Source organism: Hemiscyllium ocellatum, chromosome 15, assembly GCF_020745735.1.
Source record: "Hemiscyllium ocellatum isolate sHemOce1 chromosome 15, sHemOce1.pat.X.cur, whole genome shotgun sequence".
NCBI classification, from domain to species: Eukaryota; Metazoa; Chordata; class Chondrichthyes; order Orectolobiformes; family Hemiscylliidae; genus Hemiscyllium; species Hemiscyllium ocellatum.
Genome location: NC_083415.1, coordinates 31,843,319 through 31,871,046, shown reverse-complemented (window position 1 = coordinate 31,871,046; position 27,728 = coordinate 31,843,319). Strand labels below are relative to the sequence as shown.

General features: G+C 39.7%; 1 protein-coding gene across 2 annotated transcripts in view; it reads right to left on the bottom strand.

Annotated features, from left to right (window-relative positions):
* The window catches only part of LOC132822737 (adenosine deaminase-like), a 63,045-nt gene that overhangs the window by 19,847 nt on the left and 15,470 nt on the right, over positions 1-27,728 (bottom strand). The window contains exons 4-7 of one of the 2 annotated variants that reach the window (XM_060836021.1): positions 22,296-22,439; positions 17,840-17,955; positions 14,730-14,854; positions 891-962 (exon numbers count right to left, since the gene is read on the bottom strand). In XM_060836021.1, the coding sequence (XP_060692004.1) occupies positions 891-962; positions 14,730-14,854; positions 17,840-17,955; positions 22,296-22,439 (457 nt within the window). The remainder of the gene's footprint in view (positions 1-890; positions 963-14,729; positions 14,855-17,839; positions 17,956-22,295; positions 22,440-27,728) is intronic. The other variant, XM_060836022.1, reaches the window with a different exon arrangement.

Genomic DNA, 27,728 nt, shown 5'->3' with positions numbered 1-27,728 from the left:
CCTATTTCATACGTTCAAATCAAACAAAGGGTAAAAGGTCCAATTCTAAAAGGGGTGCAGGAGTAGGGGGGGCCTAGTGGTATATGTGCACAAATCCTTGAAGGTGACAAGAGAGGTTAAGAGTGCAATAAATAAGGAATGTAGCATCTTTGACTTTATAGACAGGGCGTAAAGAATAAAATGTGTTATTATAAAAATTCAGAAAATACTGGTTTGCACTCAATCTGATCACTGCATCCAATTCTGGTTGATATACTTCTGGTAAAAGCTAGAGGCATTAGAGAGAGTGCAAAAAAAAAGTACACAAGAAAGAGATAGATTTTTCATCCCTGGAAACAGTTACGAAGATATACTGGAGATGCTAGAACTTTTTCCCCAGGAGAGGAGACAATTGTGATAAAAATATAAGTATTCAAAAATCATGAAGAGTCTGAGCAGAATCTAATCTAAACAAAATATAGATAGGAAGAAACCATTCAAGAACCAGAAAGCAGAGATTTAAGGTAACTGGCAAAAGAACGAAAAGCAACACAAAGGAAACCTTTTCATATGCATGGAACGGTTAGGATCTGGAATGCACCAACAGTATGATGGTGACAAACTCAACCATGGCATTCAAAAAGAGAACTGGATTATGGCTGATATCTGATAAATGTGCTATGAAAACACGCATGCACTAATGACACCAAGAGAATTGTTGTTACAGAGAACCAGACACAGTAGGCCTCTTCTGTGAAACAAATACTCCATCACTTCTCAAAGAAAAGCTGATTTGATGGTTAATAAAGACTACGATTTGCTGTCAGTACCATTTTGCATAAGGATTCAAAGTTCAAATTGATTTAAGATATCAAAAAAAAGGAATGAAATAACTACGTAAACTGCCTCACCTCTTTGACCACTGTAGAAGGTCCAACTTCACCTGCATGTACAGTTCGATGGATGCCATTCTTAAAAGCCTCCTGGTAAAATAACAAACAAGAAAAGATACAGAAATGTCTGCAATGAACCAGAACAGAATGGATCCTTCTTTTGATCAACATCTGCACTGCTCATTTGATAACGATGCCATTTCTGAAGTATTAAGAACTTGCATTCATATAATGCCTTTTGTGATGTCAAATACCCTAAATTGCTCGACAGTCAATTATCATTCACTTTGAAGTGTGGTCACCATGGAGTCATAGGGAAATACACAAAGCAATTCATATGTCACAAGATCACAGAAGCAGCCAGCTCTTAAATACTTGGGTAATCTGTTTTTTGCAGTGCTGGCTGAGGGAAAACAATACTATAGGAATCCAAGAACTCACCTAAATAAAAGCAAAGAACTAAGGATGCTGGAAATCTGAAAGACAAACAAAGTGCTGGAGAAACACAGCTGGTCTGGCATAATCTGTGGAGAGAGAGGTGATGTTAACTTCTTAAATCCAGTGACCCTTTGTAGCTGAGCAAGTAGCTGAGAAAGGTGGTATTTATGTTGATCATAGGGGTAGGGTTGGGGGGGGGGGGGGGGCTTGGGTTTAAAATTTTTGCATTTCTCCGTTTGATAATGCTCCAGAAATATGAATTTGGGCTGTCTCAATTCAGATTATAATATTCCTATTTGCTCAGGAAAACTGCTTGTAAATCAACATTAATTTGGTAGTTTCACTGAGACCAGGTGTAATGGCAGGATGACAAAAATAATTAAGTGTTGCTAAGCGATTGGATTTGATATGGATTAGACTAGAAACTTTTATTATGCAGTTTACCAGTCCTATCTACACCTGACTTTGAACTGATCGATGCAGGCTTGTACTCAAAACAGGAAGTGATATAGTGCAATACTTCAATCTGTGCAGCCTTATGAACATATGCCTCAAATTTGCAGTTAGTCACCAAATGTCTCCAAATACATACCAAATAGTTTCGATATTACATTTGTAACTTAAAAAAATCTGATTAAAAAAAGAACAAAAGATAGCAAGAAAGTAATACACATCCATGGTGCACAACACAATAGATACACATCATTATGTAAGATAATGTAATGGGAGCTGGCTACTTGAACTGCTACAGTTCATGTGGAGATGGTAAACTCAGTGTTGCTAGGAAAGAAGTTCCAGGATTTGGATTCCTATATAGTCAGGAACAGCAGCATGATTCCACATCAGGATAATGTGTGACTTGGAGGGGGGAATTGCTGGTGGTGATATCCCCTTGCATATGCTGCTCTTCTTCCTCTCAATGGTAGGAGTTGTGGTTTCAACTGTGTGAGGTTCTCTCACATCTCAGAGGTGGGAGATGGGGATGTTGAATTAAATTGAATTAGCTTTATTATTATAAGGTACCTAAGCATAGAGTCTTTAGGAGAAAAAATGTTTAAAAAATTAAGAAATTAAAGAAGCTCAGCGTTACAGATCATATGAGTAAATTAGAAAAGAGAGAGAAATAAAAAAGTTCAGAATAACTGTCCTTCCAACCCAGTCCACACTGGCACCTAGCCTAGAGTCTGCACCAGGCCTCGACTTCAGATTGCAACAGGGTTCCCCTTGAGGCTCTCAAGGTTGGGAGACCACTTCTGGAATTACTTTGAGACTGGTAGTCCTTGCTGATGCCACGTGGGGCCAAATGTCTGCCAAGGGCTACTGAAAGACCACCATGCCAGGTTGGGTGATTGAAATGCTGAGGCAAGGGACAACCGCACCAGGCCAAGAGACTACCACGCCAGGCCAAGAGTCGGCCAAGCTGAGCCGAGATATCGCCTAGTGGGCCGATTGCCACTATACTAGGCTGATAGGATGCCTCACCAGGCCCACACAGAGGCTGAGAGTTCGAATCCACACTGAGGTCAGGAGTTCAGGATGTTACCAAGAAGAAAGAGAAAAATATCACAGAGAAAAAAAGAAATAATAAGAAAGAAATGGATGGTGCGAACAAGCTCTGGCTGAAGCAACCTACTCCACCACCATCCCGCTCTGCTGCCATCCTACTCACTCTTGGATGCTAACACTTTTAGCAAGATTTTTGAAACACTCGACCAACCTTTGCTCATCACCGAAGATAATTTTGGTAAGTGCTCATCAGGTATTCTGGTAACATGAACTGATCATCGTTACAGAATCCTTTGAGCTAAGTTTTTATCCTAGCCAGATGAGTCAAGGAGAGAATTGCCATATTAGGAACATAGGGTTTACCAATTAATCTTGAGTAGTCTCTGCAAGCAGGTCATGAAAAAGTGGTGCCTAGAATATTCAGTCCATGTCTTACAAGTATAAAAGGAAGGATGATCACTCTGTACATCTTGCCATTTGCTGAGAGAATAATTCCTCTTCCCTATCATACAGTCTGATATTTTGTAATAGACAAAGCTCATCTTAGTTTTAATTTATTGAATTTGTCAACAATGAGAACTACTTCTAGGAGGGTACTGTGAAGTCAATACATTTGTTCACTGCTTCAAATGTTTGACCATTCACAATAATAATTGACTTCATAGTGCTTTGTGGGGCAGTTTGGTACATGACTTCAGTTTTTTCGATGCTGACAGTGAGTACAAAGTTATCATATGCCAATAAGAAGCAGTAGATGGTACGTCGCATTTCTTGATCTGATAAAGATTTTCACTCATCATGACACTGCAGTCATGACCATAGCTTCAGCATTTTGATTTTTGCCTGTACTCTCAAACAGATCCCAGGAACAGGCCCTTCGGTGCTCCAAGCCTGTGCTGCCAAATTTTGCCCTTCCATACTAAAATAGCCTTCACTTACAGGATCCGTATCTCACTATTCCCTTCCTATTCACATATTCGTTCAGGTGTGTCTGATTCCACCACCTCCTCTAGCAGCACATTCCAGGTGCTCACCACCCTTTGTGTGAAAACCTTACCTCGCACATTTCTTTTAAAGTTACCCCTTTGCACCTTAAACCTGTGTCCCCTAGTAATTGACCTCTCCAACTTGGGAGAAAGCCTCATACTCTTCTCCTCAAATTGGAGATTTTGCCATCTGTATGATACCTAATGTGGATTCTATTTCCCTAACAGTAGGTTGCTTCAGAGGGCATGATAGAGAACATTAGGCTTAACAAGACAGGAGCCACTGCCACTTTTCATGCTTTGCGAGTCAAAAAAGATCACAAAATAACCTACTATTCAACAAATTGGAGAAATTGCCACTTTGGAACCATTGTACATAATGACAAATTTTCAGTACTGCCATGTTGCCAAGATTTTTCAGAGATTCTCATGACAATGTCAAAAACTTTAATCAGATAAACAAACTGGGTGGCACAATGGCACAGTGGTTAGCACTACTGCCTCACAGCACCAGAGACCTGGATTCAATTCCCACCTCGGGCAACTGTGTGGAGTTTACACATTCTCCCCATGTCTGCGTGGGTTTCCTCTGGGTGCTCCGGTTTCCTCCCACAGTCCAAAGATGTATCAGTTAAGCGAATTGGCCATGCTAAATTGCCCGTAGTGTTAGGTGAAGGGGTAAATGTAGGGGAACTGGTCTGGGTGGGTTGCTCTTCGGAGGGTCAATGTGATTTGTTGTGCCGAAGGGCCTGTTTCCACATTGCAAGCAATCTAATTTAATCTAAAAAAACAGAACCTTAGTTCCGGTTCTGCTCTTGCCATTTTCCCTGGAGTTAACATGCAACAAACAGTCAATGTCCCAGCTTCTTTTCTGAAATTGCACTTTAGAGGATTTTTTAAAAATATCTGGTATTTATGATGAAACTCACCTCAGTCAGCGCAAAATAGATTGCGGTCATGTTTATTGGAACAATCTGAGATACCTTTGGTATATCCACTGCTTTTAATCCTTCTTACTGGTAAGTGTCTAAGTATCTGATACTGTGGGAGGAAGAATCGTAGAACCCCTACAGTATGGAAATAGGCCCTTTGGCCCAACAAGCCCACACCGACCCTCCGAAGAGTAACCCACCCAGACCCAATCCCCTACTAATCTACATTTACCCCAGAATATTGCACTCAACCTACACATCATTGAACACTATGGGAAATTAAAATGGCCAATTCACCTAACCTACAAATCTTTGGATTGTGGGAGGAAACCGAAGCACCCGGAGGAAATCCCCACAGACACTGGGAGATTGCCACCACCTCCGCTCCCACCAATGCCACTCACCTGCATTCTGCTGACACGCCCCCCCCTACATATCCCACTGTCACCATCCCCGCCCCCTAGAACCCTGAGGGGAACACCACCCCTGCTCATGACTCCACCCCCATTCCCCCCCACACCACATCCATTCCAGTTACCGGCTCCGCCTCCACTCCCAGCTCCACATCCACACCAGATCCCAGTTCCCAGCCCTGCCGAGTTTTCACCATCCCTCCAGACCTCCCCCTCACTGAGGACGAACGTTCAGTCCTCAGCAAAGGACTCACCTTCATCCCCCCGTCCACGCATCAATGAATTCAATACACGCCGTGACATCGAACACTTCTTCCGCCGCCTCCGTCTCAGAGCTTACTTTCACAATCAGGACTCCCGCCCACCTTCTGAGGACCACTTCGTCCAACTCCAACATACTGCATAGACCTGGACAACCCGTGTTAGCCTATTACCTGCTCTCGACCTCTTCATTTCCAACTGCCGCCGGGACATTAATCGCCTCAACCTGTCTACCCCCCTCCCCAACTCCAACCCCTCACCCTCACAACGCGTAGCCCTCCAATCCCTCTGCTCCAATCACGACCTCACCATCAAGCCAGCAGATAAAGGGGGCGCAGTGGTAATCTGGCGCACTGACCTCTACATCGCTGAAGCCAGACACCAACTCGAGGACATCTCTTCCTATCGCATCCTTATTCATGACCCCACCCCCCATCACCAAACCATCATCTCCCAGACCATACACAACCTCATCACCTCAGGAGATGTTCCACCCACAGCCTGCACTGCCCGGTTCTATCCCCTTCCCAAGCTCCACAAGCCTGACCACCCTGGCCGATTCATTGTCTTAGCACGCTCCTGCCCCACTGAACTCATTTCTACCTACCGTGACACTGTCCTATCCCCCCTAGTCCATGAACTCCCCACATACGTTCGAGACACCAACCTTGCCCTCCACCTCCTCCAAGACTTCCATTTCCCCGGCCCCCAACACCTCATCTTTACCATGGATATCCAGTCCCTCTACACCTCCATCCGCCATGACCAGGGCCTCCAAGCCCTCCGTTTCTTCCTCTCCCGACTTCCCCATCAGTACCCTTCCACTGACACTCTCATTCGTTTGGCCGAATTGGTCCTCACCCTTAACAATTTCTCCTTTGAATCCTCCCACTTCCTCCAGACTAAAGGGGTAGCCATGGGCACAAGTATGGGCCCCAGCTATGCCTGTCTCTTTGTTGGCTACATAGAAGAGTTGATCTTCCGTACTTACACTTACCAAATATTTCTAGAATTTTCTGTTTTTTATCTCACATTTCCAGCATTTGCAATATTTTGCTTCTGTCTTCGTGTTCCAAATTATTTTTGCATGGTAAGTGAAACATTCTTTGTCCCGGTCCTATTCAGGGAACATCCCTCACTACTCTTCCAGTACACTGTTGTCTGAATCAGTGTCATTTCCTGGCCTCAGCCTCAGCTGGAAATTTCAATCAACATTGCTTTCAATTTCCATTCTTTCCATGGTCCACCTCTGACACTTCCTTTCCTTGAATTCTCTGTCTGTATCTGGAGATGACTGTTGACCAATATGCATAAAGCTCATGTCCTCTCACTCTACATCTGAGACAGTATTCTATTTCATGTTCCCAATTACTTAGCTGCATCTGTCTGAAGACACCACATTTTATAACATTGCTAACAATGCAAGCTCTTTTTTTTAAACCACACGCAAGGGTTTCCCTCAATCAATGGTTGACAGGGCTATTTTAGTCCCAACTGGTCTCACATCTGTACTCACCCTGCCCAACCTCCCACAGCCATGACAATGATCTCCTTTCCTTATTCTCACCTTCTATTCCACCATTCGATGGATCATCTGATAGCATTTTAGCCACAGCCACATCCAGCTCAATGCCATTCCCTCCCATCAGAATTCTGAAGAGAGACCATTCTCAATTTGCCAGTGCAATTCATCAAATACCCCAACACACCATTCCACAATACCCTCTTGTGCAATCAGGCGATACAACACATGCATCTTTATCAACCTTTCTCACCGTTCAGGCTTCCATACACACCTTCCAGGTGACTCAGCGATTTACTTGAACTTCTCTCCATTTAAGGTACTCTACTCGCTGCTCATGCAGTCTTCTCTACACTGCAGAGAACAAACATAGGTTAAGTGACCATTTGGCAGACACTTCCATTCCGTCTGCAAGCCTGACACTGAGCTGTTGGTCACTTTAACTTTTCATTTCAATCTGACCTTTTTATCCTCGGACTCCTGTAGCATAATGAAGCTCAGTAGAAGGTCAAGGAACAGCACTCAAACTTCAATTTAGGTATTTTTTTGCCTTTTGGATTTAACTTTGGGTTCACCAGTTTCAGAGCACAAGCTCTGCTGTCATTTTTCAGACAACAGTTATCTGTGCCATTTCCATCTCTCTAAACTGAGATGGTTTTCTTTGTCCTTATCTGATCCATTTTCAGCCATCTTTGTTTGCATTATCATCTCCTTTAACATTTAATCCTTCCTGCCTTCAACCCGATCACAAACACTTTTTTTGTTCTTTGTTCTGTGTTCATTTCAGACTTGCCGTATCTAGAGTATGTTACTTTCATTCTTAATTTTTGCTGTTGCTACCTGTTTATCCTTGCTTGAAACCTCTACTTTTTCTATTTCTGATGAAAAAGCACTAACTTTGGTTCTTTCTTCACAGATACTGACAATCAAATTGGGTATTTATGATATTTTATGTTTCTATATCATATATAGTAGAGACAGAAAGAGGGGGAATACAGAGACTTAGTCAGTGAAGATGCCAGAGAAAAGTAGATGGGGGTGGGAGGGAAGTGAGAGAGCGAGAGCGAAAGTGAAGGGAAGCCAGAAGAAGATTGGATAGGTACATGAATAGGTACATGGATAAGTGCTTAAGCTCGACCTTGGTAAGGCCACATTTGGAGTACTGTGTGCAGTTCTGGTCGCCTCACTTTAGGAAAGATGTGGAAGCTTTGGAGAGGTTGCAGAGGAGATTTACCAGGATGTTGCCTGGAATGGAGAATAGGTCGTACGATGATAGGATGAGAGTGCTAGGCCTTTTCTCATTGGAACGGCGAAGGATGAGGGGTGACTTGATTGAAGTTTATAAGATGATTAGGGGAATAGATAGAGTAGATAGTCAGAGACTTTTTCCCCGGGTACAACAGAGTGTTACAAGGGGACATAAACTTAAGGTGAAGGGTGGAAGGTATAGGGGGGATGTCAGGGGTAGGTTCTTTACCCAGAGAGTGGTGGGGGCATGGAATGCGCTGCCTGTGGGTGTGGCAGAATCAGAATCCAAGCGACAATTGGATAGGTACATGGATAGGTGCTTAAGCTAGGACAAATGTTCGGCACAACATCGTGGGCCGAAGGGCCTGTTCTGTGCTGTATTGTTCTATGTTCTATGTCCTAAGAGGAAGCCGCAGAGAGAGAGAGACAGACAGACAGACAGAGAGAGAAAACTAGGTGCACCTATAACATAGAAGTGCTGCAGCCAACTTATGTGCAATTGTGTATGTTTGTAAAGGGTTTTTTTGTTGCATCACTGCATAGTGCCAAAAGGAACTAAAGAATACTACAGCTCAACTCCACCTTGTAAGAGAAGTCTGCTGAGGGGTTAGGTTCCAAAACATGGCCTCATATTGAGATTAGGGTAGCAACCTGATCACACGCAGGAGTAAGAGAGCAGAACAGAAAATTCTGGAGTCTCAAACGCTTCAGTGCATAAGGGCAGGATTGAACATGTGGAATAAGGAAGCGGTAAAGATTTTGCACACTTATTTTGAATTTGTCTTCACAATTGCAGGCTCTAAAAGTATCACAATAAAAGTAGAAAACTTTGTGGACTAAAGGGAGAAAGGAAATTTAAACATTTATCAATAGAGAACAAGTACTAAAAAAGCTAGTAGAATTAAAGATTAATACATTCCTATGCCTGATGCCCTGTATCCAGATCCTACAATAAGTGGCTCATAGATAATGGATGCATTTCTTGTGATCATGTAAAATTCCACAGATTCTGGACGTTCATGGCTAAACGGAAAATTATAAATTTGACATCTCTATATAAGAAAGGAAGGACACAGAAAGCATGAAACTATAGACCATTTAACCAAATATTTGGTCTTGGGAGGATGTTGGATTCCATCACTAAAGAAGCATCAGCAAATTATCTGAAAGAAATCATAATTCAAATAGTCAACATGGTTATAAGAAAGGGAAATTTGTCATTTTTGACCAGTTTACAAGAGTTTTTTGAGAAATGTAACAAACAGGGCAGATAAAGGGAAGTAGATACTATTTGGATTTCTTAAAGGAGTTTGATAAAGTGACACCAAAAGGGTTACAGTACAAGATAAAACTTCAGTGTTTGAGTTGGTGTATTAGCATGGTTAGATGATGGGTTAACTAACAGAAAACAGAGCCAAGATAAATGGATTATTTCCCAGTTGGAAAACTGTATTTAGAGGAATGTTAAAAGAATCAGTGTTGGGGCCCCGATTATTTGAAAACTTGGGTAAAGAGACCAAATGTCTTGTAAGCAAATTTATTTGTTGCACAAGGAAAGCTAGGAAAGCAGCTTGAGGACAAACACAGGGAATAAGGGATACAGAAAGGTAAGAGATTGGGCAAAAAAAGACAAATGGAGTTTAATGTAGGAAAATGTGAGGTTACCCACTTAGCAGCAAGAATAGAAAAGCAGATTATTGTTTAAACAGTTAGGAGTGTCTGTAGAATGCTGCAGTACGGAAGTATCTTACTGCCATTATAATGAAGCACAAAAATAAACCAGTAGGTACAGCATGTAATTCAGAATGACAATGAAATATTGACTCTTATGGAGTATAAAAGCAAGGTGACCTTGTTATGACTGTACAGGGTCCGAGTGAAATCACTCAGGATGCTGCATTCTCTTATGGTCTCCTAACTTAAGGAGTTAACTTTGATTTGGAAGTAAATTGAGAAGGTACATTAGGTTGATTAACAGTTGAGTATGTTAGACTTAGAAGAATGAGATGTGATCTAATTAAATCAAGTACTTTTCTAAGGGAGTTTGATGGAGTCAATGCTAAGATGATATTTCCTCTTGTGGGGAATCCAGAATTAAGGGGCACAGTTAATTATCAGGCTGCTCATTTAAGACACTCACCTATAATGGGATTTGAACAAGTGTCCCCACATCATTCGCATTGGCTTCTGGATTATTAGGCCAGCAGTGTTACCAAATGCCACAATCTCCCCTCGTTGTCCTGCTCAGGCAGTTGTGGTCATAGAGTTGTTGAATATATTCACAATGGAGACAAATTCTTGAATTAGAGGGGAATCAGGGGTTACAGAGATCAGACAGAAAAGTGAGTTGAGGCCATGAGTTTATTAAATAGCACAACAGGGTCAAGGGATCATCAGGCCAACTCCCTCCTCCTATTTCATATGTTCTTCAGTTAACAGTCCTGTTGTATCTGGGAATATCCTCTCTCAGCTGCATTGTTGCACTAGTCCTGAATTTAATATAATGGCATGTCTTTTAAAACTATGAAGTAATCTTGGAGCAGTCTGATGGAGGCAGATACCATAATCCCCATTTACTGGCTTTTGCGTGCTTCCTGGGTGCAATACAATGTTGAAATATACCATACCCAATCTGTAATATGCAGAGGCCCTGAAGGTCAAATGAAAAATAAGTTAATAGTTTCAGGAAGGCTTCCAAGGGATTGCGAGCCAACTTTACACTATATTAAGGACATGGGTAATGGATGCATCTGCTAAGTTTCTTGTAATTTTGCTGCACCCTTACTCAATATGTATGGTAAGCCCTTCAATTAATCTTATACAAGCTTCATATTAACAACTGTGAAATAGGACATCCGGACAGTTTATTACTGCATTTTGTGCTGCATCTTTTTTTTTTAAAAACACGAAAAGTGCTTCCACAAAATTCACCTCATAACTAACATGTTTAATTCATGTTTACACTGTGCACTGTTCAAACCTCCAATATTAGTACTAATCCAGCTGCAGTATATAGTGCTGTCTAAACTTGCACTCTATACTAGTTAATATGAAAATTAAGGCATGCTATGCACTAATAATTATGTGATCTTCATTTCAGATGTGCTATTAAAGCAACACTTCAATGCATCTTTTTCTGTTGGGTCAGCTTGTCTCAGCTGTTGGCTAAAGGGTCTGGTCTTACACTACTGGTAGTTTGCTTAGCTTTATGATGTTTGGGACAAAGAAATTGCAGGGTACAAGCAATAAACTGGATCTTTCACAAAGTAATCCAGTTAGATCCAATATAAATTCCCTAGGTTGAATGACCTCTTTTTGTGTTATGCTATTCAATTATTTTGAAAGTTATGTCCTATGGATTTAGCCCGTCAGTATTCAGGGTGGCATGAAATGACTGGATGCTGGCATTTTTAATTATGCCAACTGGTGGCAGAGACTGAGCAAAATCATCCACTTGACACTTTTCACTGCAAATATTGTAAAAAATTTACACTTTTTTTTGACGTGTGCAGCAAGTGTGTTCGGTAACAAATAACAACCCTTACATCCCTCACCTCCCCAAAAAACAAGTGAGACAACCCATTAAGAGCTGATAAGGCAACGATGTTCTAACAGGCAGCCTATCAGGCACCTTGACCGTAGTGTGTCAGATTGTCAGGAGCTGCTGGCCAGAGTCTGGCTGCTTCTGATTTCTGAGGGTACTGATTGAGGCCTACTCCAGAGGGAATCCTGCGGAGAGCAGATAAGGCCTATTTTCTTCTCTCACAGGTTAAGGCACGAGGAGAGGGGGCTTTGGAGACAAGGACAGGGGGTGTATCTTTCAGCAGCTAATACCCACCATCTGTGTTTCCATCTAATAAACTCTTTCTTGGAGCAATTGGAGGCAGTGATATAATGGTAAAGTTATTGAATATCCAGAGTCCCAGGCTAATGCTTTGGGGATATTATGTTTAACTCCTACCATGGTAGATGATGATATTTGAAATCAATAAAACCTGGAATTAAAAGCTACCTCAGAGTAACCATGTCTGATTCACTAAAACTTAGGGAAAGAAAATTAATGTAGCTACCACTTAACAGCCCTCTGAAATGGCCAAGCAAGCCAATCAGTTGTATCTAACCACCACGGTCTAAACAAAGGACTGAAACTGGACTGACCATCTGGCATTTACCTAGAAACAACAAACACCAGGGTCAGCCATGTCGACCCTACCAGGCTTGGGCCGATGAGTTCCAAGTAATATTCATGCCTAGTAAGAGCCAAGTAGAACATAACCATGCCCGTTGATGTTCAATGACATTATTATCTTGGAATCCTCAACAATCAATATCATGGGGAGGAGGACTGGACTGGCCATCTAAATACTGTGACTACAAAAGTAGTTCAGAAGCTAGGAATTATGCAGTGAGTAGCTCACTTTCTGCTCTCCAATGTCTGTCCACCATCTACAAAGCACAAGTCAGGAAAAGCTGGTGAACTGCCCTGTTGAACAGCAGCAGTTCTTATAGTATAGTATACCCATGGTGCAGTTAGAAAAGTGCGACAGATTTGGATCCAGGCACAATGAAGAATTGGTAATATAGTTCCAAATCAGGATGGTGTTTGCCTTGGAGGGGAAATTGCAGATGGCGGTATTCCCATGCATCTGCTGTCCTTGATCTTCGAGATGGTTGAGGTTGTGGGCTTAGAAGGTGATGTCAAAGGAACTCTTGTGAGTTATTACAATGCATCTTGTAGATGGTGCATATTGTTAACTATAGTGAAGGAAATTAATGTTGATGAGGGTGAATGTGGCACAAATTGAACTGTTTTGCCGTGGGCAGTGTCAGGCATCTTGAGTGTTCTAGATGCAGTCTTTTAGGATTTTCATCACACTCCTGATTTGTGCCTTGTAAGTGACATTGAGGAGACAGGTGGTGAGTTACCTGTCACAGAATTAAAACCATTGTATTTCGTTTCTACTGAAGGATAATTCCCAGGATCTTGGTTCAGTGACAGCTTTGCGGTTGAATGTCAGGATGAAATTGTTACATTTTCTCTTGTTTTTGGAGATGATCATTGCCTGACCTTTGGGTAGTGCAAATTTTGATTTTGAAAAATGAAAACCATCTTCCTTTGTACTTGGCATGATCCAATTCAAGGAAAGTTTTGCCCGATTTCCATTGACTTCAATTTTGCTAGGCCTCCTTGATGTCGTACTCAGTTAAATGTTGCCTTGATGTCAAGATCAGTTATTCTCACTTTACTGCTCAAGTTCAGGTCTTTTGTTCATGTCTGCACCAAGCTGTAATGAAGTGAGGAGCTGAATGGCTCTGATAGAACCCAGAGTATCAGTGAGCATGTTATTGCTTGTGTGCGTGTCACTTGGTAGCACTGTTGATAACACCTTGAATCATTTGCTAATGATAGACAGTTGACTGATGACACTCACTACTAAATGATTAGTGGCACACAGCCTCTTCTGAGGCCTCACAACTGTGAATCTGAATTTGCTCTTCAGTGACCTCTAAATTGTTTTGAGTGACCTTTTGAGCAACAGTCCGAGGCAGCATTGAATGTAATTAATATTTTGGGACTGTTAAATTTAGCAACCTGTTGAAATGATCTATTCCTGAATGTTACAATGTTCTCAGTGCTTTCTCCTATGCCACCAGAACATACACAACAAAAAGGACTTAATCACAACATATATTAAAAAAATTCATAGAAATCAATTTATATAAAAGGTGGGAAATTATTATTCAGCAACATATACCACTTTGATGTGTAAATAATGGGCATCCTATCGGATGTACACTATTTTCTCATATATATATATATCTACGCATACTCATACTCAAATGCAGAGCAAATAATAGAGATTTAGATAAAACATTTTACTTGTTATGATTTAATACTCATGGCATGTTACTTAGCCAGAAAGTGCTTTTATTGTGATTGGTGATATACAAAATAACATTTCTGAGAGATTACAATATTTCTTGTAACTACTGAATGAAAATTACCTCAATGGGGATAAAATATTAGCCATACATAATATACAAAAGGGATCTTAAAGTAACCATAAAGCAAACTCTACATGAAGCATTTGAGCAGTTGATCTTGTGCGTAATCATGGACAACGGCCAATGAATTCATCAAGTCTCCCACATGTGGGAGGATATTCTATCTGTAAACATTCTTTATGAGTTTGTGATGCAATTGTAACACAAACATATACCCAACCTACTGGTTTAAAGATACACAAAACCTTTTTGGAGTTCTGCAAATTAGCTAACCAAAATTTTCGTAGAAATATTACTTCTATTGTGCTTTCCACTTATGATCCACCAGATAGGAAAACTGGATGATGAAATATTGGAGAGATTTGTACATATCCTATGAGTGTATATTCTGATGAAGTGCAGTAAGAGATTCACAGAGTGTGCTCTAAAATTAGTAATACGTTTTATAATTTCATGTTTCTAGAAGCTAAACTGGAATCCATTTTTTTTTGGTAATTCAATATCCCCATCAAGTTAAACTCATCATGTTATGGATAACCACCTACCTCATAGGCAGTGCAATGGCCTGAGTTGAGTTTACAGTTTAAAGACTCATCACCTGCCAAGTCCATACCCACAACACCTTCATTGCGATACTTCTTACACAGGCTCACAATTTCAGTAGACCATTCTGAAAACATATCAATACCATCTTATGATCATTGTATTCTTCAAGGAGATGCTGCTACAACTCATTATTAACAATTCAATAATAAGTTATTGCATTGATTTATCAATCACAGCTCTCTGGGCTTTGCTTTGATCAAACAACTGTCAATATTTCTACAGCACCTTTGGTTGAATAAAACACCCATGACACTTCACAGGAGCATTATAAAACAAAATTTGACACTGAGCCATACAGCAAAATTGGTGGCAGGTGATCAAAAATGTTTTCAAGGAAAAAGGATCAGTATCTCAAAGGAGAAAAGTGGTACAGATAGGAAGAATTGGCAGGCAGCTGAAGCTATGTTCACTTATAGAATGCATAAGAGATCAGAAGTAGAAAAAATGTCTATCTCAGAGAATTGTGGGATTGGTGAAGATAAGAGGTAGAGGGGGAAGGGCTATGGAGGAAGGAAGGGCAATGAAGGAATAAAAAAAAATTAATGATGAAAATTGCTTAACTAGGAGACAATGCGGTTTAAGAAGCACAGGGCTTATGCCTGAATAGGGTGGCATGAGTGAACTTTGGTTGACTTCACTTCGAGGGAGATACTGAAGGCTCAGAGTGCTTTGGAGTATTCAATTATGGATGTAACAAAGGATGCAGCAGTAGATGAGTTGAGACAGGACAGAGTCAGGTAAAATAAGAGACAGTTGGAAATGGTTGTTACTAATTAAGAATAAACTGGGATTACTTCAGTTTACATCTTCTTCTTAAAAAACGGCAAGTTTATGCCCTATTTTAGTGTGAGCCAGATAAAAGAAACACCACTTTTCCACAGATAATAGCAAGGGTGGCACAAATCATTTGGAAATCCACATATGATCACACATGAATTCAAAAAGACTAAGAAATAACTTGACTGAAACATGTAAAAATCCAAGGTGGCTTCACAGGGCAGTATGTGAACTCTTAAGGGAGAATGTTGAACTTGGGACATTGTTTATAAGTGAGAGATTACTCATTTAAAACTGAGATTAGGTAATTCATTTTCTCTTGGAGGGTTTTGAACCTTCGGGGCTGTATTTCTGAAAGCGTAGTGGAAGTAGACTGAACATAGAACATAGAACAAAGAACAGAGAGCGCATGAATAATTTTAAGACAGAGGTAGACACTACATGCCCACAGTTCTAGACTCTCCCTTCGCCGCCACCCCCCCCCCCCTCCCCATTAGGGGAAACATCCTCACAGCATTGTTATTCAAACTCTAGGCTCAGATGGGAGAACTGAATCATAGTTTGTGAGAAGATTTGCAGCTCGGGTGCTCGTTGTTGTGGTTCTGTTCGCCAAGCTGGGAGTTTTTGTTGCAAACGTTTCGTCCCCTTTCTAGGTGACATTTTCAGTGCTTGGGAGCCTCCTGTGAAGCGCTTCTGTGCTGATTCCTCCGGCATTTAGACTGGTTTGAATCTGCCGCTTCCGGTTGTCAGTTGCTGTCCACTGCAGTGGCCGGTATATAGGGTCTAGGTCGATGTGTCTGTTGATAGAATTCGTGGATGAGTGCCATGCCTCTAGGAATTCCCTGGCTGTTCTCTGTTTGGCCTGCCCTATAATTGTGGTGTTGTCCCAATCGAATTTGTGTTGTTTGTCATCTAAGTGCATGGCTACTAGGGATAGCTGGTCGTGTTGTTTCGTGGCTAGTTGTTGTTCATGGATGCGGGTTGTTAGCTGTCTTTCTGTTTGTCCTATGCAGTGTTTTGTGCAGTCCTTGCATGGGATTTTGTACACTACGTTGGTTTTGCTCATGCTGGGTATCGGGTCCTTTGTCCTGGTGAGTTGTTGTCTGAGAGTGGCTGTTGGTTTGTGTGCAGTTATGAGTCCTAGTGGTCGCAGCAGTCTGGCTGTCAGTTCAGAAATGTTCCTGATGTATGGGAGTGTGACAAGTCCTTTGGGTTGTGGCATGTCCTCATTTTGTTGTCTTTCCCCAAGGCATCTGTTGATGAAATTGCGCGGATATCCGTTTTTGGTGAATACCTTGTATAGGTGTTCTTCTTCCTCTTTTTGTAGTTCTGGTGTGCTGCAGTGTGTTGTGGCCCTTTTGAATAATGTCCTGATGCAACTTTGTTTGTGTGTGTTGGGGTGGTTGCTTTCATAGTTCAAAGTCTAAACTTTCTAATTTCACTGTGTTTTATTGTGTTGTGTGTGTAGCTTTTCTGTATACCTTCGTGGTGAATTCTCCGTTCGGTGTTCTTTGTACCATCACGTCTAGGAATGGGAGCTGGTTGTCCGTTTCTTCCTCTCTCCAGACTGCTGCAACCACTAGGACTCATAACTGCACACAAACCAACAGCCACTCTCAGACAACTCACCAGGACAAAGGACCCGATACCCAGCAGCAGCAAAACCAACGTAGTGTACAAAATCCCATGCAAGGACTGCACTAAATACTACATAGGACAAACAGGAAGACAGCTAACAACCCGCATCCATGAACACTAACTAGCCACGAAACAACACGACCAGCTATCCCTAGTAGCCATGCACTTAGATGACAAACAACACAAATTCGATTGGGACAACACCACAATTATAGGGCAGGCCAAACAGAGAACAGCCAGGGAATTCCTAGAGGCATGGCACTCATCCACAAATTCTATCAACAGACACATCGACCTAGACCCTATATACCGGCCACTGCAGCGGACAGCAACTGACAACCGGAAGCGGCAGATTCAAACCAGTATAAATGCTGGAGGAATCAGCACAGAAGCGCTTCACAGGAGGCTCCCAAGCACTGAAGATGTCACCTAGAAAGGGGACGAAACGTTTGCAACAAAAACTCCCAGCTCAGCGAACAGAACTGAATCATAGCTTAATTTAAGCAGAAAATTGGACAGTGACAGAGAAATATGACAGAAAATTACAAGAAGTTTCAGAGAGACAGTCTTAAAAAATAGAATTAAAATTATAAATGAACTGGTAGAAAAATATATGCTGCATGAATAATATTACCTGGCATATGACGCATGCAGCAAAGAATGGACCTTGCTTTGATTTTAAAATGTTTTTCTCCTTCCTGGAAACCTTGGTTGACAAGATGAACTACTTCATCTGGAGTCAGGTCCCCTCTGATTATGAACATAAACACAAGATGCAGGTCAGACTTTTGATAACTAACTGTCACAGGAAAGAGGATATAGCTCGATCATGTCATTTTGTACATGTGAATACAGTTAGGAAAGGTAAAAAAAATAGTGGCCTAGCCAGTGCTGCACATATGCCATGAAAGAAACTTTTTTTTTTAAAGAGACTGGATTAAAAAAACTGGATTAAAAAGAATGTTAATTGTATAAAGGTAAGTAATTATATTTGCCAATTAATTCTATATGATATTTGTTGAACTCAGAAGCATTACTCTATATGTGTTTTTGTAAGATATTGAAGATAACTGTTCAATAAACTCCAAATAATTAGATTTATTGTAGGTTGACCACTGCTTATATCACAGACCATCAGAGGTGAAACACTGGCAAATTAAGTGTCCTTAATTTTGGACAAAGTCCATCTAAAAGAATAGGTGAAAATTTTTAGATATGAATATCTCATCAAATAAAATGTCATAACACAAACACAATAAAACACAGTGAAATTGGAAAGTTTACACTTTTAGTGTCACAATACTGTTTTCTCATTGAATTCACCATCACTGTGAATTTATGTAAAATGGATTTGTAACAGCGTATTTGGACCACTTCTTTATCTGAACAAACTTAGGCAAATAATAGTAAGCCCCAGGAGCTGAAGAAGAACATTTCTCACTCTATATGTGTGCCATGATAGAATTATCCTCATTTTCAGTGGCAGGGAGATGATTGTTCCTCAGAGGTTACAGTTTCAAATACAAGGACAGTTTCAAAAGTTACTTTCAAAATTATAATCAGGCTAACAGTGCTCATGGTTATTTTGGTACAAATGTTACACTAACTTCAGGTGACAGCAGACGGCATGTCAAAACATGCAGGTTTAGAATGTTTTTCCCAGATTCATCAACCTACTTTTAGCTTTACAAAAACAGAATCTGACTGTTTGGTTACCTCACTGAACAGTGGATAATTCCTGCACATGCATCAGTAAATACTATGTAAACTCACCACAGAAAATTCCATCAAGTCATTGACTATAGACATGTTAATAACCATAAACCTCTGACCCATAAATTAATCCTTACTTTATGTTGTATCAATCCCTCAGTTTTTTTATGTTATTGGGAATTTTTGTTTTAAAATCTGAAGTTAGTTTTTCCTGCAAAATCTTCCTTTATTATTTCAATCTGATCTCTCCCTCTTTCCTGTTCTCTACTTCTTTCGAAGTTGACTTCACCATTTTAACAACCCTTTGATCTGATGAATTAAGAAATTACTCAATTGTTTGCTCTTTTCATTCAAATATCACAAGCTCTATGGAGCCTTCCACAATCATTTCCATTTCAAACTTTCAATAACTTGCAGCATAAGATATCACAGAGATGAAGCAGGCAATACCAAATCTGACAAAAATCAGTGTTGTATGTTGCCCAACTGCAAGGATTTTTGGGTTAATTTATGTGGCAACCGTACATGGTAAAATGTTCCAAGAAAAGTCCAAAGTTCTCACATTTAAATAACACCATTAGGATAATTAACTGAGCTCAAAACATAGTAAATTTATGCTTGCTAGATGCAATATACACTCAGAACCAGTTCTCTGAAACCTGAAGAAATATATACAATCCCCACACTTATTTTTAATCACATGAGAACACAGGAACCTACAATTCCTTTCTCCATGATAATGCTTCAGCAGATCAGATTCAACTTGCAAACTTTTCTCCTGTAATATAAGTTGCTGTGACCATTTGAAATTTGGCATTCTTGTGCATATCCTGATGAGTGCAAGCTGATAGCTCCAGCAACATGCTTCTCTTTTTAGCAAGATTCCAGTTCAGGTGTCATTCACTACATTAAAAAAAAACTTTTGCCCATTTCCCACCTTGTCAATTATATCAATACAAAGTCTATGATTATTAGCCTGTCTGCCAAGGAAAGAGTTTCTCCCCATCTACTCTCTTAAAAACCCTCACCATTTGAACACATACCACACCTCCCTTAACCATCTCTGTGCCAAGAAGAATAACTCCAACTTTTCTCGTCTTTCCTCATAACTAAGTGTCTTATCATTGGTACCATTCTAACAAACGCCCTTTCCACCTTCTCCATGGCTCCTTCAAAAGCAATATATTTATGGTGGTTAACAAATGTTATCACACTTAGCGTATCAAAAACAAAGTCTTCTCCTAAGCTTTATCAAACATGAAATTGATCTTTGGAAGTAGATGTTAACTTCTTGTGTGATCAGACATTACCACAGAAAAAGAAAGTCCACATTTCACATCAACTTCAGACTAATTAATGGGCTGAATACATGCAATACCCAATAAATCAGCACAAATTAATTCTGGTGAGTTAGTTGTCCAAAGTAGCCGAGAGTAATCATTGACCATATTCTTTCTCAAAGATCGAACTCATATCTCCATTGTACAGACAGCTTTCAGTTAATACCACTATTCAAGATGGTTTGATATAATTTATATTGAATAATGTATGATCTTCAGGAACCTCTAAGCAATTGTTAAGTAGTGCAATAGTACGTGTTAACATTTGTAACTATGTGACATAAATCTTAATCTATTTTTCAAAAGCATACTCCGGCTGTAATAGTCAGATTGCCACTTGTTATCAACAACATTTAGTACACCATAAGGGATTATGCCATCAATCAAAGAATTTCAAATAACACGTGCATAAAACAGTAATGTTAAAGTGCAGTTTCTCTACTTTCAAGAGCACTCATGTATCACAATAACTGACCATTATGAGCTTTCTTTTTAAAAACATCTTCATGAGCTGAAACTACAAAATAAATCAAATAACCAATACAAAAAGGGAAACTTTAAATTTATTATAAGAGTGACCTAGGAAAGTGTTTGTTTCTGAGCTTATTGTCAGTAATGACTAAACTAGAATAAGACAGATAAACAACATAAACTCCTCGATTGGAATTCTATGAGAGACTCCTCATTGATGTTGTTCAACAAATTAGCAGGACGTTGTTTGAGAAAATAAAGGGCAATAGAAGCTATGTAGGTGCAATTTATTTAACTTAGGACTTTGCAAAATGAAGGAGAGCAGAAAAACCAAATATATGTGAGCTGGGTGTAAGTATGCAGATGAACAGTATAATTTAACAAATATAACAGGGAAAGTAAACAGTGACCATAAACTAAGAAGCTTTGAGTGAGGTGTCAAGTTGGAAGTGGAAATTCAGCTGTGGAAATGCTATTGAATATTTTTAAATTGTCTCTTCTTGGAGATGGTCATTGCCTGGCTCTTGTATGGTATGAATGTTATTTGCCGTTTGTCATCTCATGGGCTGCTTGAGTATTTAAGGAGTGGCAAATATAGCTATACATTATGCAATCATCAGTTAACATCACCAGCTCTGAGTTTATTATGGAGGAAGGTCATTGACGAAGCAGCTTAAGATACTGGACCTAGAAAAGTACCCTGAGAAACACCTGCAGAGATCTCCAGGTCTGAAGACAATTGACGTCCAACAACAACATCTATCTTCCTTTATGCGATTTAAGACTCCAACCAGCAAAAGGATCAATCCCCACTTCTCACCGATTTCAGTTTTGCCGAGTCTCCTTGAACCACATGTGGACAAATGTTGCCTTGATATCAAGGGCAGTGTCTCTCACATCACCTCTGGAGTTCAGCTCTTTTATTCACAATTGATACAAGGCTATAATTGGGATAGCAGTTGAGTGGCCCTGGCAGAACCCAAACTATATCACAGTGAGCAGGTTATTGCTGAGCAAATGCTTGCACTCAACTGTAAACAGCTGTATCTGACACTGACTTTTATGTCCCATGCTACCACTACATTAGTATTAACTCCCCCACAAGAATGGTATCCCGTACTGCAGAGCCAAGGTCAGCTCTACATCATTGCATTATCTCTTTTATTAAAAGCATTTTTACATCTCAAATGTAATGAAGTAATTGGAAAACTATAAACATGTAACAATTTAATGTACAATCCAGTAGTCAAAAGAACCTTTCTGCTATTCAGATTAGGCATGGTTCAGGTTTTATCTGTCCTCAATGTTAAGTTTTGGACACTGAACTATGGACAACATTAAGTTTGCTCACGTTCTTTCTGGTCACATCTTGCTTGAGAAGGTCATAGGAATTATGAAACAAATTTTTAAAAATCTAAAGTTTCTGGTGATTTGTTAGTGGAAACACAAAGTGAAGTTTAATCAATAAAAGTAACTGGGGTAAAGAGGTTTTAAAATATATAAACAGTAAATAGCAGAAGAATATAATATATTTTGGCAATATATTATATTTCAGGTGATACTTACGGCTTTTGGTTCCAAGGAATGGGAATAACATTGGAGTTGGCAAATAGATGAGGACTGTATCTTGCTTCAAAATATATAACACCCTCTTTTGCTTTCATTTCCACAAGCTCATAGGCTATTCTTCTCACAGCATCTCTGTCTCCACTTTTTACATCAAGAAATTAAAATAAAAATCAAGGATTATTTTCAGGCAAGTTCTCTAAAATCTTGAACATTGAGCATTAACCCATAAATGAATAGTACATATAAGCTAGATTTCATTGGAGTATTTTTTTGAAACTACTATCCGACAACATGGAATGAATGAGGAAATAATGTTCGTCTTGCACAGCAGCAGAACCAACTGTGATCTTGTAAGGGCTTAGCACATGATTCCAAAAAATTTTCACATGTATATAGTATTGTCCTGGACACTTGTTTAGCACTTATATGCGTACAAGTGATTAAAGAAGAGTTAGGGCTAACAATGGATCAAAAACAGGACCTACACTTTCTTTACCTTTTCTGTTTTTAAAAATGTTAGTTATTCTCTTGCAGAAATGGGAGAGAGTAAATGCTAAAAAAAAGTACCCAGACATGAACAGCAATATTATGCTTGTTATTTGCCACAATTAAAATGGTGACAGACAATACTTTGATAAAACTTGAGTTAATTAATGATATAGAGAAACATTTAGAATCAATAATATCTGGCAACTATTAACTGCATTCTATAATGAAGTTCCAAGTTTACAATAAACAACACCCAAGATTTAGTGTCACAAACTTGCATTCATCTGTTTCCAATTGTCATCTTTATTAATATTGAAAAACTGTTTGCAAGCTTATACTTGTCTTAATCGATTGCCTTTCATGACAAAAGCTTGAACCGTAATGATCCACTTCTCTGTTTTTGAACTTCTCATTCGTAGTCAGCTTAAAGATTGTCCTGTTTCAGGAAATCACACATACTGACACATACCATTCACAGCTCATAGAATCACAGAATGGTAATGGAACAAAAAAAAAATGAAGAATAGCTCTTGAGCATTTGTGTAAAGAGCAACATCATAGTCAGATTAGAAGGAATTGGGAGCTGCATTTGTTGAGTTCCATAGATATCTACTCCTATTTCCTGGATATATTTTACATTCCATAAAGCTTGTTATTGTTCATTCACCCAAGTTTAAATCTGACTTTACCACATAATGTCAGGAAGTCACTCTCCAATCTGATTATGCTTGAGCACAGAAAGTGGCCAAGTCAATGTTGAGTGCCATACTGATGATAGCCTAAAAGAACCAGAGAGTACTTCAGATTCCATCAACATGTGGACTGGACAGGGAATAGGCATTCAACCTCCATGCAAATACATTTTGGGCATCTCAGATTATTAATCTTACAAAAAGCAATTAGTATTTTAAAAATGTTAATGTGTAAAATGGCTTAATCTTCCTGTCATTTTCCCTTTGGATTATGTAGAGTTAATGGAGCAATTTTGCAATCATAAGGTCCCATTGGTGAACTATTTTACAAAAAGCATGGATTTGTGAATTGGTGAAAATGCTGTGATTCTTGCACCAATGTAGAGTTTCACTGGCAGCACAAATTCCAGAAATACCATAAATTGGACTATATTGTTCCTTACCAATTCACATCTCTCAAGACTTTACTGGCACAGTTTTGACATGCAACAGCTCCTCACCTGGTCATTATTTAGCAGGCCCTCGACAGTAAATGCCTTCATGCTATTTAATCATGACGGTAATCCAAATATGCCCAATTTTATCTTTATTTTATGTCTGCACAAAATATTCTCTGGCAGCATTTGGAAAATAGCATTTAGGAAAAGATACATTGGCTTATTTTCTTATCCTATTGCATTTTCTGCCATCTTGCCAAGGGTCAGCATAGCAAATTCAAGGGTTGAAAGCCAAAGACTTCTCTTCTGAAGCACAAAGTTGGAGGACACAATCCATTGTACAAATGTGCCACCAGCAGGATCTTGCATACAACTGATATCTTATCAGAAAACTGCAGCTCTATAGACCAATTAAATCAAATCAATCAATCAGCAGCAAAATTAATACATATTTGATTAAATACCAGCAGAGCACAAGGCACAAGGTCTTAGGACACTTCAGCTGGAGACTTTACCTCTGAGCTATTAGACAGTTATTAGCATCAAAGAGTATATTTAGCACCGAAAGGTCATATTGTGCAACATGAGTAGGAATATGAATTTCTTGGCAGCAACAATTATGATTGGACTCTAGTTCCAAAGTTAACTACAGCTGGAAAATAAAATGACACTGGATCTGAAAATCTTTAAACTAAATGCAGAGCACAAAAAGCATCAAAGTACAATTGAACTTCAAGAATGTAAACTTCACCCGACATTTTAAGTGAGTGATCCTAATGCAAACATCTTCAGTTCTGACCTTTTTGTCAAGGCTCATTATCATGAAGCAACAGGCAATGTGAATGGAACAAACCAGATCGGGGGATCCCAGATTTAAACTCTAGTGAATCCGCTGAGCTCAGCAGGAACTGTAATAGATTGCACAACTGACTTTAGCATTCTTTCATGGTGGGGGGGGGTTGAAAACAATGCCACCAAAGCAAAACAAAACAATAAAATCAGCCTGGGTAATCATTCTTTGCAGTCATCTGAAGACAGAATTGTGTCCAATGACTTAAAATCCTTTTAACGCCAACTCTAAAAGAAAAATTAAGTTGAGCTACATATGAGAGTGCATCCATTCAAACAAATCCTGACAACTTCAAGTGAAAGGGAAAGCAAAGTTCTGTTTATCAAAAATAGCCTGCAATGGTTGACTTGTGTATGATGTACCAATACAGCAAATAACTGAAGTATGAGTGATGGAATGCACACATGCCAGTCAAGTACAGACATGAGTAGCTGAATGGCCTTCTTCTTCACTGTAATAATTCTGTGATTTTATGCAGCACTATCAGTGATACTGCACCCATGAGGCTGTGTGCTAAAGCAAAGTTCCCTGTCACGGAGGATGGGGAAAGCTTCAAATGAACCTCTCAGCTATTGAACACTTAATGCAGCTTTATGCTTTACTACATTCAGAGCTGAATTTATGGAGTCTATTCTGCACAGAGGAAAATACTAAATTAAGTTAAGAGCAAAAAGAGTTACAGTATGAATTCATTTTTAAGCATTTACATAGGGTGCACTAGAACCTTTCATTCAATTACCAACCATGAACATACTTTATTTCAGTACAACAATATTAGTGCAAGAATGTCTTCACTGTCAACACATACACAGTCAGCTGTTTTTCTCAATAAAATCAATAAAGCGCACACTCAAATTCACACGCTCAGTTTTTTTTCCCCTGTTTTGTTTCTTAGTTCCTACTCAGAGTGGCTCACTCACATCAATGTTGATTAAGAAGACATTTATGCCCATCAATGCCTGTTATTTTGTTAGCTCGATTCCTGAACAATGAAGGAATGGCCCAGATGGACTTGGCTGTTGGATCTGAATGCATTTAACTTATGCAATGAGAAGGAGAACATTGCTTCAACAACAAAACATAAATAATAACTTAAGTGATAAAAACAATCTTTAAAGTTTACACTTACTATAAATACTACCGTATGTTGTATTCTTTCCAATAAATGATATCTCACTGCTAGTTAAACAGCTTCCAATCACAACAAAATGATATGACCTTCCTTTAAAACCTGCACTCTGTTGCTGATTGCTGGACAACTGGCACTAGTCCCATTGGTAGAATCTTGGCTCCCTAGCAGATGCAGTGGTCCATTACAGGACAGAGGATTTAAACCAGAATGGCACTCTTTAACAACGAAGGAAGGCGGTGTTCAATTAATTGCTTCATATCTACTTATCGATTGCCATTCAAGATTCCATGTTGCTTCTGAGAGACAGATAGTTGCTCATTTCTCCTCCAAACACAATAACCATAAACAAGTCCTATGATTATTGAATCAGTACTTGCAATATGTTGTTGAGTACAAACTAACCAATATTTTCAATTCAAAATAATTCTATATGAGACGAGTTAAGGCAATGTTGTATGGTTATGCACTGTCCAAATAAAAGTCTCCTTTTCCTTTAGGAGTTTCAATTGTTTCCAACACTTCTTTATTTTTACACACTAAAAGCAGGTCAATTATTTCACTTGGGGCTAAATTTCCCTTTTTTGGCTGTCTACTTCATAGAGACTAGTGAGTTTTCTCACTGAATCTCGCTGAACAAGTCCTCTTAACCATCTACTCCACCCCAAGAATCTTGTCCAATTCTAGCTCCATTCTATTACCTGGTCTTCCCAGAGCAACTCGCCACTGCCATATATCCCAGCACTGGCACCAGCGCAGTCTTTATAAAGCCATTATGAACCTAGACAAGCAGTGTCAGTCTGTCGTAGCCCTGCACAACTCCTGACATTTGCCCCAGACATGCCAGTCAGTGGAATGCCTGACATTCAGATGTGACCCTTCACAAGGGCAGCATTCTAAAAATGACTACCCCAAGTAGCAGACTGACCATGTCCAATCCCCTGGACTGGTATCAAGTGCTACTCTTGACTTACTTAACTATTGGCTACTGACAACCACAGCAAACTGTCTGAATTTGTGCCTGTGGTACATGGCATGGCAGTACAACAGTGCTGTGAACCTCACGTCTCTAGCTGAGGGCCAAAGTGAAAAAAAGGCAAAGCTGTAGTTCTATGAACATCCATGTCAGCTCAAAGTGAGGGAGTGCAAAAACAGCACGTGAACAGGCTGGAGTTGCAGCCTAGTCCAGTCCATGAGATGGACACATCTCCCTGCTCACATTCCTTGCAGCAGCATTACAGTGATAGTTGCCAATGCACCCTAAGGTGCAGAAATGTACTGTCAATAGATCAGAAATGTGCCATGAGAATTGTTAGAGGCTGGCAATATACTTATTATATAGGGTGCCCATGGAGCAAGCCTTGAGATACTGGTGCCCGGTGTCCAATATTTTGATGGAACATCATTTCTGGTGTAAGCAATGAGCTGAAGTTGCCAGATACCCACTCTGACTTCCATATCTAGAATTGTCAACTCTAGTTTGTTCGCAAAGGATGCTAAGATAGAAAGCTGTATTGATGAAGCAAGACTTGCTGTTAACAAGGTTGTTAACTAGCAATACACCCCTTAATAGGAAAGTTACCACTCCCTGGCAAGAATCGCTTCTCAAAATCCAGAACACAGTCAAAAAAAATGCAACAGATTGCTCTGATATTGGGAAAGGCATCATGGGACTTCTCGTGATTTTACCAGATTTCTCAACATAGTTTGCATTATTAAGGCCCCAATAAAATTCAAAGCAAGTCTGTTCTGAAGAAAAGTCATATTGGACTCAACATGTTAACTATGTTTCTTTCTCCACAGAGGCTGCCAGACCCTCTGAGTTCCTCTAGC